Here is a 15924-nt window from a genome sequence, read left to right on the forward strand (position 1 = left end):
TTACCACCTTCAGCAGCATGACGCTAACACCTATTTTTAGCATTCCTTACGCTAGAGAAGCCCAAGAATCACCACCTGCCCACTCCTGGCACTCCGTCAAACGCCTTTCCCTCAGCCACTGAGTGGGAGCACGAGACTGAACTAACCCACACCTTGCGTAAACGGGGTTCCCAAGAACAAGGGAAACGGCTCCACAAGCCTCCGGCCAGGCTGAGGCAGCGGCAGCCGCCAGCACCGCCCGGGTTTGCCTCAGCCCGCCTCGCCTCCCCTCACCTCAGCACCGAGGGCCGCAGCGCCTCGCGCCCCCCCGTTCCCGCCTCCCGCCGGGGAGCCGGGCGCGCATGCGCGGTCCCGCAGCCTCCCGCGCGCTGCCGGCGGCCGCCCAGCGCCTGGCGGGGGAGGGGGGGGGAGCAGCGCCGCGCCGCCCGCCCCAGCCCGCCGCGGGGACGGGGCTCTCCCTGTCACTGCCTTCGGCTGCCCGCGGAGGGGCCGCGCCACCGGCCGGACCGGGGATCGCGCTCGCTTGCTGACCCCTGTGGGCGGGAGAGGGGAGCTCTCTCCTCTCAGGCTGGAGGGAGACGGGAGGCGCGCCCGGCCCGCCGCGGCGGGGCTGAGGGAAAGCAGAGCCCCCTTCCCCCCCTCTCCCCGCCGCCTGCCTCTTTTCCACCGCAGGGGGAGGCCGTCCCTCTCCTCAGCCCTTCCCCGGCGGGGCAGGAGGGGAGAGGGATCCCCGCCCTCAGCCCGGCCAGGCCGGGCTCTCCTGCCCTTTGCTCCCCGACAGGCGGAGGGAGCGTCCGAGCTCTCCGCCTGCGAGCAGGTGCCCACAGAAGCTGGCTCCTACCTCGATGGGAAGGAGTGGTCGTTTTCCCTCCCTCTCCCGCTTTCTTTTTCCCCGTAGGTGTTGGGGCTGGACCGGGGTGAACTCCTCCAAGTCCTTCGGCCTCTGAAACTCCCGCCATGGCCGCCGGTGGGGCCGGGACCTCGCTGCTGCTGATGGCCGGCATCACGGTAACGGTGGGGCTGTGCAGGAGGCTAACCCGCCGCCGGCTGCGCGCCCACCCGCGCCTCTGCACTTTCCTTTTGGAGATGTTTAGCACCTTCCAGGTGTGCGCCTGCACTAACGAACTCTGCCTGCTCGGCAATGTGGAGCCGAAGCCGCATGCCGCCCTCACTTTCACCTACGGCTTCACCGTCCTGCACGGCCTGACTCTGACCGGCAGCACATGCAATCCCTGCGGTACCTTGCAGCCGATGTGGGGCGGTGGGACATCGGTCAAGATGGGTGGACTCAAGATTGCCGCTCAGTTCGTGGCTGCAGTGCTTGCCAGAGTGTTTATGAACTTTATCTGGAGCCTGGGGATGGCAGAGCCACATTTTGAGGCACTCTCACAGGGCTGCAGCAACCCCATGCAGACTACAGAGACGCAGGCGTTCTGCATAGAACTGCTCTTTTCTGTCGTTTTCCAGCTGACCATCCTGCGAGTGGAAAGTGTTAATCCCAAATACAAAGTCCATTTGATTGCACTTCTCATCACCATGCTCGTGTATGCAGGTTAGTCTGTTTTCTATTTACCCTCTCTGTTCCTGCAAGAATGTTGTAACAGGCTTTTTTATTTTCTTAAAAGTGTTGTTACAAAATTATTTTTCTTAGATTACAAAAAATACATCAAGAAAAGTCTTTGGCCCTAGGTATGCAGAGTTCATGTAAAGTTTGCCTGTTCATGTAAAGCTTCCAGGCAGCTGTGGGGTTAAGAATGAAATGAGTTACAAATTTTAAATTATGTCAGATCTACAAATAAATATGGTTAGGAGCATCACAGAACACCGTTAAAATATCTCAGTGAAGGATGGTTTCATAATCTGAGTTTATATAGCGTGAAAAATTTCATACAATGTGCTGTCTGATCTTTAAGTGGCATTGTGAGAAAGCACCACTGTGCATCAGAAAAAAAAATGCTGACTGTGCAAGGGCAGGGTCCAGACCAGTAATATGGAAGTTCTTCATTTAAATAATGCATAATTCATATCAATGCAGTTTATTTAACTGTGTTAAATCAGAAGCAGGAATGGTTATTTTTAGCATGCATGCAGAAATGGTAAAATAATACCTCATCAAACCAAATTTGAAAAAAGAAAAACACCTGGGTGCTGGTTGTATCATGGCATTTACAAGAGTCTTACGTTTCTGTAATGCCCTGTGTGTCCATGACCTTGCTTCTGCCTGATTGTCACCTCACGCTTCCCAGAGCTGGGATGCTGTCACCTGCGTAGCCTCTCTGGATCAGTGGGAGGGAAGAGGTGAAGGGCGTCAGTCTGAACTTCTGCTGGCTGCTGATGCTCCCTGTTGTCCCCAGTTGAAGTGCCAGAGTGGTTATGTCACTTGAGGACTGCCCTGCCCTGCAGTAGGTTGTACTGGGAAGGAGATTTCTGTAGTTTGGGGCTCAGGGACGTGAGAGAGAGATGGTTACAGAACTCCCTGCTTGTGCTACAGCACCCACCACACAGCAAGTCATCTAGGAAATTATCAAATCCGTTTATGGGAGAGGGAGATCACCCTCTTTATCTGCAAACATCTGGGATGTCATTGATGTTTTGTCCAAAAAGTTTAACTGTATTATGCTTTCTAACATAATAACATATAGTAGAATACAGTACAGTCAAATTTTCAGATGTATTTATTAAAAAATACTTTACTCATTATGTTTAGCTGAAATTAGCTAATTAAGACTCTGTAAGATTTAAAGTCCATGGAGAGTTTTGAGAATTAACTTAGCAATGTGAACTACTTTCTAAAATTATTTTTTGAAGGCAGAGGCAAGGTGTCAGTGCATTTTAGCACATTAAATATATTTCTGAATTGCTCAGTAAAAGTGTAGCCAAAGATTATCCTCCCTCTTCTACAAGCCTGGATTCCTGATTCTTAACATTCTTTTCCTGCTTAGCAAGTAGTCATATAAAATAATACGCGTCACATTCTCTTCACTAGTTCATACAAAGAATTCATGCCCATTGTCGTTGGCCAGGCTGGCCTCATATCTTTTCCTAGCAGGAGAGGGGGTTGTGTACCAAGTCCCCTTCCTTGTCGTAAACTTGGACTTGTTATGACTATCCGGTACAACCGATCTGTGAGTACTTCTGGGAAACATCAGACCTGCTGTGCCCAGGCCTCTTCCACATGCACAGTTTGTCTGTATCATGTGATACCCTGTGCTACCTGGACATTTTTCTTCTCATTTCTTTTAATCCAGAATCGAGTCTACTATAAAAATATATATGCATTCAAGAAAGCAGATTCTGAACCTAAGTAGTATAGGGGAAAATCTAATTCTTTCTTGTTCGTTCTGCTCCAGGCTTCCTAAGGTTTGCACTCTTTGCTGTACATTCATTTTCAAAAGAAAAGGTGGAAAGTGCCACCCTCCTCCTGCAGCAGTCACGAGTCTGGTGCTTACTGTGCACTCCTAAGGTGTGGACTGAAGCCTCATGAAGTAGAAGAAAGGACAAACCCCAAGATTCCTATCACTGAGCTAGTACACAAAGAGTGTGGGAGCAGGCTGCTGCTACTTCTTTCTTTCTGTGATCAAGTCACAGGCTTGCACTTAACAGATCTCTTTTTCAGTGGAAGGCTATGTAGGTACATGTGGGATACCACAGAGGTTCTCAGACCTTTCTTGCCGCCTCTTTCCCTTTGCCTGCATCTGCACACCAACATTCCCCAGGATATCCTCCATTCTCCTGCCGCCTCCATTTTGAGGGCTGCTTGGGACCCCCTTCCCACAGCCTCCTGACACGTGCTGAAACAACAGCGAGTGGTCTGGTAGGTGGCCATGACCTGTGTCTGGTGCATATATACAACCCGCAGCATATCCTGTGGGTCTCATGGCATAGCCCCAGCCACATCTGTTCTACTTCCAGTCTGAGAAACAGCACTTTGTAGACGCAGTAGGAAGAGCAGCTTCCAAATTAGATGTTACAGATAGTGGTCAAGTTCTTGTCTACATACAGGCTTTGAAGATAGATGCTTAGCTTAGCCGGGCTGGATCACTCTCAGGAAACCTTCCGCACCTCTTCATGGACTGTTCATAAAGAACTTGAGTGCTTCTGTAAGAGGAACGGATCCTTCTTGTTCACCCAGCACCACAGGGCTAGGCAACCAGCACAAATTTAGGCAAAGTACCAGTTTGCCTAAACTAGCATTAACATTCTTCCTTTTTCCGACAAAAATATCAAATACTTTAGAATAATTTACGAATACTGATTTTTAAACTTCAATTGGATAGATACAGTGTTCTAGCAGGGAACTCAGAAAGGCGCATTACATTTACAAAATAAAATTCATGCTAATGATTTCTTTTTACACTCTGATTTTAAAAAACAAATCCAGTCTGACTTCAGGACCCATGTTTATTACAGATACAAATTAATCAGAAACATTAGAAAATACATCTCATACATAGTACATCATATTTCATTCAGTGAATTAGGTTCTATTACAAGTTTGAAAGCTGTATCCTGTAAGAGGAATGACTGCTGTCCGAAAAGGGACTGTAAAGAATATCTCTTACTCCAATTTGGTTTGGGACAATTTTGAAGGATAGCCATGTCCCTATGGCTTACACCCGTCTAAATGTATTGGTACACATACAGGGCTCAAAAACATTGAATTGTACTTACATGGTTGACTAAGCAAAGTTGTTGGAAAAGATAAATGTCGATAGGTCACTGTTGTGTGCACCCCATAAAGAGTACTTAGGTGTGCCATGCAACTTACTTTGACAAATAACATTAGATTATACAGTATTTTTAAAATTACAAGCTTATCCTTTAGTTTTTCTTTGACTTTTTCATAGTTAAAAGTATTTTTTTTACATTTATCCTTACGCAGACCAAATTTTTATAGTAGTACAGACTGTACACAAAAGCTGCAATACTGAATTCGTAGTGTTCCTTATACTAAACAGAAGGAAAAAACCATTATGTCTTCGCATATTAAGAGAACAATTCAGAAGTTAAGGGTGCAGACCATACACATGTTGGTAAAGAATATTTTAAGAATATATTTGGATGTTTCCTCTGGGAAAACATTTAACTGGGGGTGGGGGGAAATACATCTTTTGAGGGCTTTTTCATTTACAGGAAGTATTACAATGAAGTCAGAATTGTATGAAATTGATTAATTTTTCTGAGCCTAGCATATCAAGGTAAAAATGACATATGTATTTTTAATTGTGGGTTTCTTCCTAATTTTGGTTTTGCCTTTAGTAATTTCAAAAGTTAAAATTACTTTCTCACACATTATGTGGAGCACACATCACTTCACATTTTTAATTTTTATGTGTACAACAGCAAAGATGTTACACTTTTTTTGCCATAAAACCATTTATCTTTTCTAGTACACAGACTGAGATGTTTTAACAATATTTTCAAATAAGATTATTCTAGTGGCCCTGGCCTGTCGTTGATATTCCAGTAGTTGTTAGTAATGAATATTGAAGAAATACGGCAGTTAAAACTGTCTAATGTTTAATGTTCAGAAAAAGCAACTGCATCCTTAGAGTGAAATTGTACTCTTAAATGTGCCTATGTAGGTATAAAAGCAGAAGCAGTGACTTCATAAACAGATTAAAGCAAAGTAAATTATTGTAGATGGCCTTCCTGGCAACCGTGGAGCTGTTAATGTGTCAGTGTCCAGAATAACAAACTGCACAGTAAATCTGAGTCACTCTTGAGAACAAGTGTGAAACCAGAGTAAACTGAGTAGCTCCACAGACATTAAAACCTTCCCAAACTGTAATAACAGTAAAAGAAATAATAAGGAGAATACAAAAAGAGAAATACAGAAGAAGAGAATGGCAAAGACCTTACTAAAACTTACAGTAAATGACTGCATGCTCCTAACAAATGAGGGTCTGCAGCAGCATGGTATTTGTACAAAGGGTAAGTTCAAAGCTCATACTAGTTTATTTGGGAAAAATCAACAATAAGCTTTAAGAAACTAGATACAACTATGTAATATTTTATGGGAATAGATTAATAGCTAAAACGGATATGGGGTGGTTAGTAACTAATAGCACAGAAATACAGGTAATTTTGCTATGAGTAATGCTTTTTCTGCAGGATTGCAATGGGAAGAACAAACATCAGAATTAAAAACACCTCCAGGTTCACCTGTAGTGTAATTACAGTTTAGTCCCCACAGTGTAATGTGATTGGATCTAGTTATTTAGGGAATGTTTAGGCAACTTTGTTTACATCTGAAGTCAGAGGTGAGGAAAGATGCTTGGCTTCTTTAAGCTTCCCTTTTCAAGAGAGTCAAGTCGTGTTTGCTTTTATTTTTCTACAGACAACATACAGAATGATTGTGAAGTCTTTCCCCACAGTTATTACCATATGATAAATCTCTATGTTCTATAAATAGATATAATAGTATTAATGTTCTAATAAGAAAGTATAGAAGTTAGCTTAGCAAGAACAATGCTTCACAGGTTTTTCCATTATCTCGCATACGTGTTTGTTACATGTGACATGGGGATGTAATGAAAGCTCAGTATGTGTTTACTAACTTGTGTGTCATTTCTGTCTCTTCTCAAAGCCCGATACAGACTATTCATAAAACAGCTTATAGTTTTATCAATGGAAACATTCAACACTAGCCAAAACCATCTCTTCAAAGAATACTTGCTAGAAAGAGATAAAGGAAGTTACAGCCTCCTTCAGATACCTTACACTTTAGATATTTTATTAAAGCATTTTAGAAAACTGTCAAACTGTTAATCATATCATTGGGTAAATAACTTCAGAAGAGTTTACCTGTTCAAATGGTTTCTGCTAATTTATTTTATTGCAGGGTATGTGTTGCTTGTAGTATCGTGTATGTGCATTTCAATATTAATTTAAAATAAATAATAAGAAATATGGTTTAATTTCATATTTTTTTACATTTTTTTGCAGGTGGAAATCTCACAGGAGCAATATTTAACCCAGCACTGGCTTTTTCATTACATGCGCATTGTTTCTACGACAAATTTTTGAGTTACTCACTAGTATATTGGATAGCACCATCCTTAGGTAAGTTAACATTTTCTCAAATACATAAAAGTATTACTTAGTACATGGTTCAAAAATCAGGAAATAGGTATTCTTTATTAGATAGCCTGCCCATTTTCTACTTTAAATAAAATCCAGAAAATAGTCAATTATAACGTGTGTAGAAGTAATTCAGAATCATGGTTTCATTTTGCAAACGTAGGCTGTGTATTTTTAAATTTGTTTAATGCTCTATGTAGAGCACCTGTAACACTTTGTGAATTAAGCATCTAATCCTGAGTTTTAAACACCAGTTTTATTCACAAAATGGTATCTACTGGTTTGATCAAGTAGCTTTTTAGAAACAACCATATTCAGTTATATAATTGTTTAGTTTAGATGTCACATTCAAAGTCTACGTGCGTTTGGGATACACTCTGAGCAAGAAAATGTGCTTACCAAAAAACCGCAACAACACAGTTCTAAATGGAAAAAGGTTAGTGTTTAGGTTAGGGTTAACTAGTTGGTTATAAACCAGCAGCTGTTTACTCTGGAGCATGATCCTTTTGAAGCTGCTTATTTTTGGGGGCTTTATGCCTTGGTATTAAAATCCAGCCTGTTTGAGGTATGCTGCAAAATCTCTCACTGACCAAAGGCCCACTTGTAGATCCTCGCAGAACATTAAAAAGGAGGAGAGGCTACCTGAAAGTAAATATTAGCCTGATTAACCTCAGAAAGAGAAACTACTTGTTAGCTTGCACTTTCTGTCTGGCTTTGTGACAGTATACAAGAACATGGGGATGAATAATTAAAAAAACCAACCCACAGGTATTAGAACAAGTGCTTAAAATAGGCTTTCTCAATCAGTACTTTTAAAATATCAAAAACTTTATCTCCATAGTGTCTAAACTAGGCAGTTTCCATTTATATTTCCCCCCCGTCACTGTTTGTACAATCTGTTCTTAGTTTAAGAATAAGGAATATTAATAACTGGATTTTTTTTCTAACTCAGATTATGGTTTTGATTTGGAAGCTATTTATTTTAACCTCTAGTTGTGTGCAGTTGAAAATGCTCCATGTAATACTTCATGCCGTTGATAGTTTACAGTTGGTCCCTACCAATCTCGAGCTTTCTGCTTAGAGGGTATATAAAGAAGCAGTCTGCTAATCCCAGATTCTCTCGTGACTGTTAATCCTATTAGAAGGTACAACAGTGATGAAGGTACAACAGTATGTAAAACATACACAGGAAACATCTCAAAGAGCTCCAGTTATAACAAATAACTTTTTCTTGTTTGAGTTCATGTTGGGTGCATGTTCTATTTGCATTGACTCTCAGTCAGTCAAAAATGGAGACAAAGTTTTTAGTTTAACTAAAATTCAGATTAATGCAATTTTGTTACATTAGATATCCAAACAGGATGGCTGAACAATAGAATAAGCTTGATAAAAGCCTATGCACTGTTCCAGTCAGTAGCTCAAGAAATGTCTTGGGCAAAGCTGATGAGCACCAGCTGGGTCCTAACAGAATACATGGTATTTCTCAGAATTCAGGTTTAGCTTTCTGGTATATTAACTGATTTCAACTTGACAACCGTTTTGAGATTTTCCAAGTTCTAAGTTAAGTACTTGGGATTTAATATTTTGGCAAGTGATCTAAAGAAACAGGAGGCATTCTGAAACGCCATGTTCTACTTAGCAAGACGCATCCTTCAGAACTGCTTTGCAGAAAGCCTTCGGGTGATTTTGGCTAAGAAAATCAGCAGATGTTAACTCAAATGGAACCATGAGTTGAGGAATTTAGAATGTGATGAAGGAGTAATGTTACATTTCTATGAAAATTCATAATCAGCAGTTTATCCTTCATTAACATGTAGAAAATACATACAGAATGTATTGAATGCTGCTTCTTAATTTATGAGGGAAAGGAACTCCAGACCAAGTAGTTGTACAGGTACGAATACTCGGGACATTTCACTTCTTATGCAGTGTCACTACTGTAACAAAACACTTTATTACAGACCTCAGATCCCCCGAGGGGCCAAGCAGTCCACTGGTGGTATAAATATCTCATTACAAAACAAGGGCGTTTCATGGATACATATAGCCCTTGTCTTATAAACCAAGAGTTGTAAACAAATATAATGTGGCCGGGGATGCAATTATAGAGGAGATAATTATATTTGAAAACTCAATTGATGAATACAGGAGTGTAGATCTACAAATCTAACATGAAATTTTTCTTTTTTATTTATTTTAACATGAAAATTTTCTTTATTTTAACATGAAAAATTTCTTTTTGAGAATAAGAAAATAATTGGAATAGAATTTTTTCCTCCAAAATTGAACCAAATGATGAAGAAAGCACTATTTTAAATTTAGTTGTAAAACTTACTTTCAGAATCCATGTGTCAGCACAAATACTGTTTCAGACTTCCTAGAAACTGGCAGTGGTAGTGATATGCTAATCTGATGTCTCACTTTTCCCAGCATTAGCATCTCAGATTGTTAAATTACTTTGTTCTTATTTTGGGGAATTATTTTAGGAGTCTATGAGGGTTTTTTGTGATTTGCTATAGTAACTACCATATGCAGAACTGTGGACTAGCATACCATGAAACTTCAAATTGCCTGTGCAAAGTGCAATATGATCTCATTTATGGCCACAGCAAATACCCATGAGGACAAGGAGACTTAGACCGTTCAGTACACAATGGATACCCTGATAGCTGTTGTTTTATGTCAACATTGAAACAATTTTCTTAGAAAGGGCACTTAAGAACAAGAGGAAAATTGATTATCACCTTCACAAGAGGAGGAAGTGAAAGTTTTCTTTCAGGATAAACAAATCTACTGGTGGCTTATGGTCTTCCATGGATATAATCTTGGAACTGCAGTTAAGGATTTATTTTTCCAAATGGCTTCACTGACATTTTGGTGAAGGTGATTCTCCAGTATCATTAAACCAGCTAACTTCTGTAGTAAATGTAGGTGTCAGCAAATGTCTAAAACTTTTAGCATAGGCAGGCCTAAATCCTGCACTGTGAACACAGAAGCAGTAAATACTGGTGGAACGAAGATTGCTTCTGTTTTACTGCCAAAGGAATTTGGGTTAGTTGTCCAAGCATGATTATACTATTAGTAATGATGGGGACCAAGCTAATGCTTCTCTTTGAGTGCTAAGGAGATGGCAGCTATGAGTGGAAGAGCTAGTGACAAGACAGTGGACATGAGGGTGATAACATGAGAAGCTCTTTTCTGGACAAGTACCAGCTTAGCACATCTGGCTAGGTTTCTAACATATAAAGTCTCCTACCCCCTGACCCTGGTTCTCCTAGGGCTTTTCAACTATGCAGACATCATCTGGCAAGAGCAAAACTCTTACAGCGAGTGAACGGCATCCAAGAAGTTCCTAGAAAACTGTCACTAATCAAGTCTAATTCAAATACTGGACAGCCAGTGGGTGGTAATCCTGTACTTGACCTGCTTACAAGCATGGAAATATGGGCAGTGAATGTGGGCACTTGGGTTGTAGCTCTCACAAGAGTTCAGGGTCCAGAGGAAGACTAGGAAGGCAAATAGCAGAGCTGTTCAGACTTTGGACTTTTGCTTATTTAGGAAACTGCTAGGTCAGTAGTAATTCCCTCAGAAGCTGGCAAAAATGGGAGAAGTATCCCATGGAAAAGTGATTTTTCAATAAAGCTTATTGAGAGCTCAGTAGTGTTTTGATGTGCAGGAACAAGCTGTCATGTAGTTAGACTGGGAATTTTGACACAAAGCCTTTCCCTGCTGACTAGACAAGAAGCTTCCCTATGAACAAAGGCGAGCACTTAAGAAGGCAAAAGAGGGACAGGCAGCAAGGGAGGAGTGTAAAAGCTTTGCACAGACATGTAGGAACAGAATCAGGAAGGTCAAAGCTAAGCTGGAACTGAGACTCAACTGGAACTAAGACTAGGGACATACGAAGTTACAAATACGCTAATCACAAAAAAAAAAAAAAAAAAAGTCCACAGAAAATGCAGGTCTATGGGCAGATGGGAGAGACAACCTAGTGATGGATGACATGGAAAGGGTTGGGATACTCCATGTCTTTTTTTCCCCTCAGTCTTCCCAAGAAAAATTTGCTCCCAAACCTCTGTGGAAGGTTTCAGAAGGAAGGCAATAAATAGCAAGGGAGCCACAGGGTAGGACCAACATAGAGAAGCTCAATGAATGCCAATCCATTGGTTCTACTGGGAGTCATCTAAAAATGCAGGTAGAGTTGGCTGATGCAGTCATTGTCCATCATTTATGAGAAGTTACAGCAGCTGGAGGAGATCCTGACAACTGGAAATGTGCTAATACTCCGCCTGCTCTTAAGGAGGAGGAAGAGAAGCCAGGTAAATGGTTTGTTGCACCTCAGTCACTGGGAAGATGGTGAAGTATCTAGCCTCGGAATCCATTTCCAACAATGTAAAAACAACGGTAATCAGTCAGCACAGATTTAGCCACTGCAAGCCACACTTGGCCAGCTTGATTGTCTTCCACAATAAAACAAACGTCTGTGGAATGAGTGGGGAGCAGCATACACAGTATACCTTCACTTTAGTAAGGCTTTTGACACCATCTCCCACAGCATTCTTGGTTCAAAGTCAAAGAACTAGGGGTCACGCAAAAAGATTGTTAGATGGAATAAAAATTGGCCAAACCACTGACCTCAGAAGGTAGTAATTGACGGGTTGGCATCTGGCTGATGGCCAATAACATGCAGAGTGTGCTGGTGTCAGTACTGGAGTTGATATTCCTCAGCATGTTTAACAGTGTCCTGGATGTAAGTTTGTTCACAATAGTTTGTTCTCTCTGCAAGTAAAACAAGCCACACAACTCAGCACATTAGTGTCAGCACATCATGGGACATTAGTGTCTCCCTCTACTCAGTGCTTGTGAGGTGGCATCCGGAACATGTCTGGTCTGGAGTCCCCCAGTTCAAAAGCAATGTGGAGAAAACAGAGGATCCAGTCAGCGGAGGACTACTAAGATGGTGAAGGGCCTGGAGTACCTGATCTGTGAGGGGAGGTTGACAGAACCGATCCTCTACGCTGATGTGAAATGAGGTGAAAGGGGTGTTTTAAGAGCATTCAAGCATTACTTGAGGAGTAGTTACAAGGATGACAGAGTAACTGTTTTCATTGGCAGACAACGTAACAGCAAGGCCGCACGCTGTGGCCAGGGATGTTCATAGGTGCAACCCCAGGGAAACCTTCAGAGAAGGGTTGCAGCAACATTGAAACAAGTTACTGGAGAAGTGCTACAGTCAGTCTGCGGAGGTTTTGGACTGCCCTAGACAAAGCCATGCATGGTGACCTACGGAGGGTGGGCAATAGTCCTGCACTGCATGGGAGACTAGAGAGAATCCCTTCCAATAAGCGTTTCTGTGATCTAGGAAGCTTCATAAAATACAAGCTATGCGTGAGGAATGCTGTCAACCAGAACACTCTTCATTTCTGAAACAGAATATACTGATTTTTTCCAGGAAAGCGGGGGGGGGGGGGGGGAAGGTCTTAAACTGTATTTAGGTGCCCTTCTTTAGACTCAATGATTCTGATGGGCCCATTCCAACTTGAGATATTCTTATGGCTCTCATGAAGAACATAGTCTCTAACTTCACCATTTTTCAGCTTTGGAATAAACCCTGAACTAGAATTATCCAAAAAACGCCAAAACACAAAACCCACTATCCTATACCTACTTGCAATGGCTAAAATAGATGTGGCTATCAAAACAGACTGCTAGGCTGTTGGCTGAGGAATGGAGGTTTAGCTGCTGGTTCAGTTATTTACATGTCATTTACAAAGACAGGCCTGACACAGCCACAGGAAGGTGCACGCGTTGGATTCACCTGATCAAACTGCTCCACTGTTGGCTTGGCTTGTACAGATCAGAATTAAAACATTAAATATACAAAGAAAAGCATTAACTCCTAAGTATCACTTGCATGGTCTGTTGAAGCTTTCTTTGGGAAAAAAAAACATTGTTTGCAAGAAGTAGATTGTCTCTAGACCCTCTTGATAGAAAATTCTCATTTTTCTGCAATCCCTGCTGTATTGCATTGTCTAAAAACACTCGAATACTTGAACATAATGTTTATTTTCTGTACCAGTACCATGTCCTTCTCACAAACAAATAAAGGTCCTTTCTGGGATTTCTCTTTTCAGGTACAATACTTGTGGCTTTTATATGGGATGAAATCCTTCCTCGGATATCCTGAGATATCGAATTCTGAAATCTATCAGGACTACATTAGAAAATACTTTCAACACCTGCAGACATGAAGCTTTCAGAAAACTGTTGAAGTGGACTTTCATGCCATCTTTCAGTTGTATTTTCAGATTTCATGTTTGAAATATTTGACTTACAACTTTGTATTCAAATACTTATTTTGTATTAGCACATTGGGATTTTGAAAATATCTGCCAACAGTTTCAGTTAAGCCATATGAATGTGAAGGACTTAAAACACCAAAACTTTGTCACTTTAGCCATAAGTGCCACTTGCTGACCTTTATTACAACAGCATGCAAAAGTAATTTTAGAGAAATACCCAGTCCTTTCAAAGTTTGATTTTATTGGTTTTTTTCCCCAGAGAAGGCACCTGCAAAAAAGGAGCCGAAGATTTCATTCTTACATTGACCTCATCATATTCCTACTTGCAATATACATGCCTCTAAAAGGAAGAGAGGCTACAGTACTCCTAGAAAAGCCTCCACAGCTCTATTCTAGATGTAGCCTACACCAAAGTTAAAGTCTGTAGGAGCAGCGTTGTTTTAACAATACCCAAGTCCAAGTAAGTAACACCTCACTTCCTTTCGGGAAGGCTTTGCCCCATCCTGTCCCACTAGTCCATTGAATGTTTATCCTGGTTGGAAGGAGCAGTAGTAAAGTACCATAAAATTCTGCAGACACACACAAAAAGGCATTTTAGGAAAAAAAGCAAACCACCAACTGCTTTATCTGAGATAACTGCTGCCTCTTCATATAGTAAAACAGACACAGTAAATAAGGAAGAATCATGTGAAACTTTGTTTGTCCTTGATTTTATGTAACTCTTATCAGATATTTTTCTTGAAATAAATGAATATGCAATATAGGAGAATAAATGAAAAAGCTAAAACTACAGGAAAACTACATACACAAACATGCCCTTTATAGCCTCAGCTGAGAACACCACCAATAGGTACTACCCTCTGAAGTTCTGTTTCTAATATGAGGTTTATTCTTCTGGATGCATCCTGATTTTTATATATGCCAAAATATATTTTTCAAATTTAAGACTAAATTCAGTTTTTCACTTTTTGGCTATGGGTTTAAAAGGAGAGATGGTTAACAAGTTCTACAATTTCTAACAATCTCAGTAGCTGGCCCCTTGACTCATTACCCAAGTCACTGTGCAGACCATTTTTTAAGAGAAAGGGAGGGAATCAGACCAGGGCGGGGGGGGGGGCTACAGTAAAATCATGAACCAAGTCTAAAACAGCTACTGTTGTCAGCTATCTTTTTTGCAGAAGTTTGGAAAGTAAATATTTACAGGTAACTTCCTGTTCCAATAAAAACTTTTAATTTTGCAAGGTACCTTACATTCCAAAATGAAATAAACTGTTTGAATGTGCTTTTCATACAAGAGTGTCTTATCCATGACCCTGTATTTGGTCATTAAAATTAAAAAAGAAAAAAAAAAAAAAGGAGCTTGCTAATACACTCATGAGAACTAGAACTGCTAGGTTATCGTTCAGCAGCTCTTTGATAGCAGTGTGAGTAGGCCTACTAAAGAATCGTATCTTTGGTAAAATTCTTCACAGCAAGGACTACGCACCACCACACTGTGAGCCTGGTAAGTCACAAACCTTTAGCTGGTTTTACATTCACCTGCTTAGTTATAAGTCTGCCACAGAGGGCTGCTAGAATAGAAACCTGATGCAAGAGACCTCTGAAAAATAGAAGCAGTACATGGTATAAAAATACGTAAAACATGCTTTGGGAGGCTTCTACCTGCCACTTTCCTGCTTTCCTGCTTTTTATCCCTTTTACCTATTTTTGAAGTGATCCATACCTTTCTTTTTTCCCCCTCCCTGGGACTTCGCCTCTACTAGCGTACTCAAGTCCAGATTTTAGCCTCATTTCTTAAGGAATTGAGCCTTACATAATGAACTGATTTGCATGTCTCCTTTGAGCCCATGAGGCCCACAGGGTAAAAGTCTCACAAATAAACCTCAAAGGGAATAAAAACAGGCGGCCAGGGAAAACAGAAAGCAGAGATATAAACCTACAGGCAGCCAAGGTTTGTCAGATTAGAGGCCCTACTTGAACATCATTTCCAACAGCCTGCAAAAGCAAAGTCCGTAAAGCAAAGAGGTCAGATCTGACTTCTGTGTGTCTACATAGTTTATTTTAGCCTGACATATAGGTTAAAAAAGACTGGTACAAATCCGGGTGATCAACAAGTAGTTGCTGTTCATAGCCACTGGAAGTAGAATGTAAAAGTAAAATCACTAATAAATAAACAAGCCTTAAATTGACTAAATTAAGGCAAAACAAAAGCAAAAAAACCAAAAAGTAGCAGAAAGAACGAAAAACAAAATTAACTCAGGAACTGAAGAACTTAACTATTTTGAGTAGTACAGACAAAAATTAGTATTTTACATTCAAAGTAATGAATATTTATGAAGTCTAACTGTTCCCCAGAACACTTACACATAGCTTGAATACAGAGTTTTATTAAAACTTGTCGATCCAAACAAAACACTCCTCAACACTACCTTCAAGGCTCATCTGGGTTTGTTTCTATCTCACCAAAATCAATTTTGCTCTACTGATTTGCCTGGAAGCATCATAAGATATCTGCTGGAGTTCTTCATAAGTACAAAAC

The 15924-nt window shown here is 40.9% G+C and overlaps 1 protein-coding gene across 1 annotated transcript; it reads left to right on the top strand.

Moving 5' to 3' along the window:
* The first annotated feature begins 424 nt into the window (after window positions 1–424).
* On the top strand, window positions 425–14679 carry AQP11 (aquaporin 11). The gene is made up of 3 exons (XM_005440960.4): window positions 425–1552; window positions 6949–7065; window positions 13218–14679. The coding sequence occupies exons 1-3, from the start codon at window positions 958–960 to the stop codon at window positions 13268–13270; spliced, it is 765 nt and encodes a 254-aa protein (XP_005441017.1). The 5' UTR covers window positions 425–957; the 3' UTR covers window positions 13271–14679.
* The last annotated feature ends 1245 nt before the right edge of the window (window positions 14680–15924 follow it).

The sequence above is a fragment of the Falco cherrug genome, chromosome 2 (assembly GCF_023634085.1).
Source record: "Falco cherrug isolate bFalChe1 chromosome 2, bFalChe1.pri, whole genome shotgun sequence".
Classification (NCBI taxonomy): domain Eukaryota; kingdom Metazoa; phylum Chordata; class Aves; order Falconiformes; family Falconidae; genus Falco; species Falco cherrug.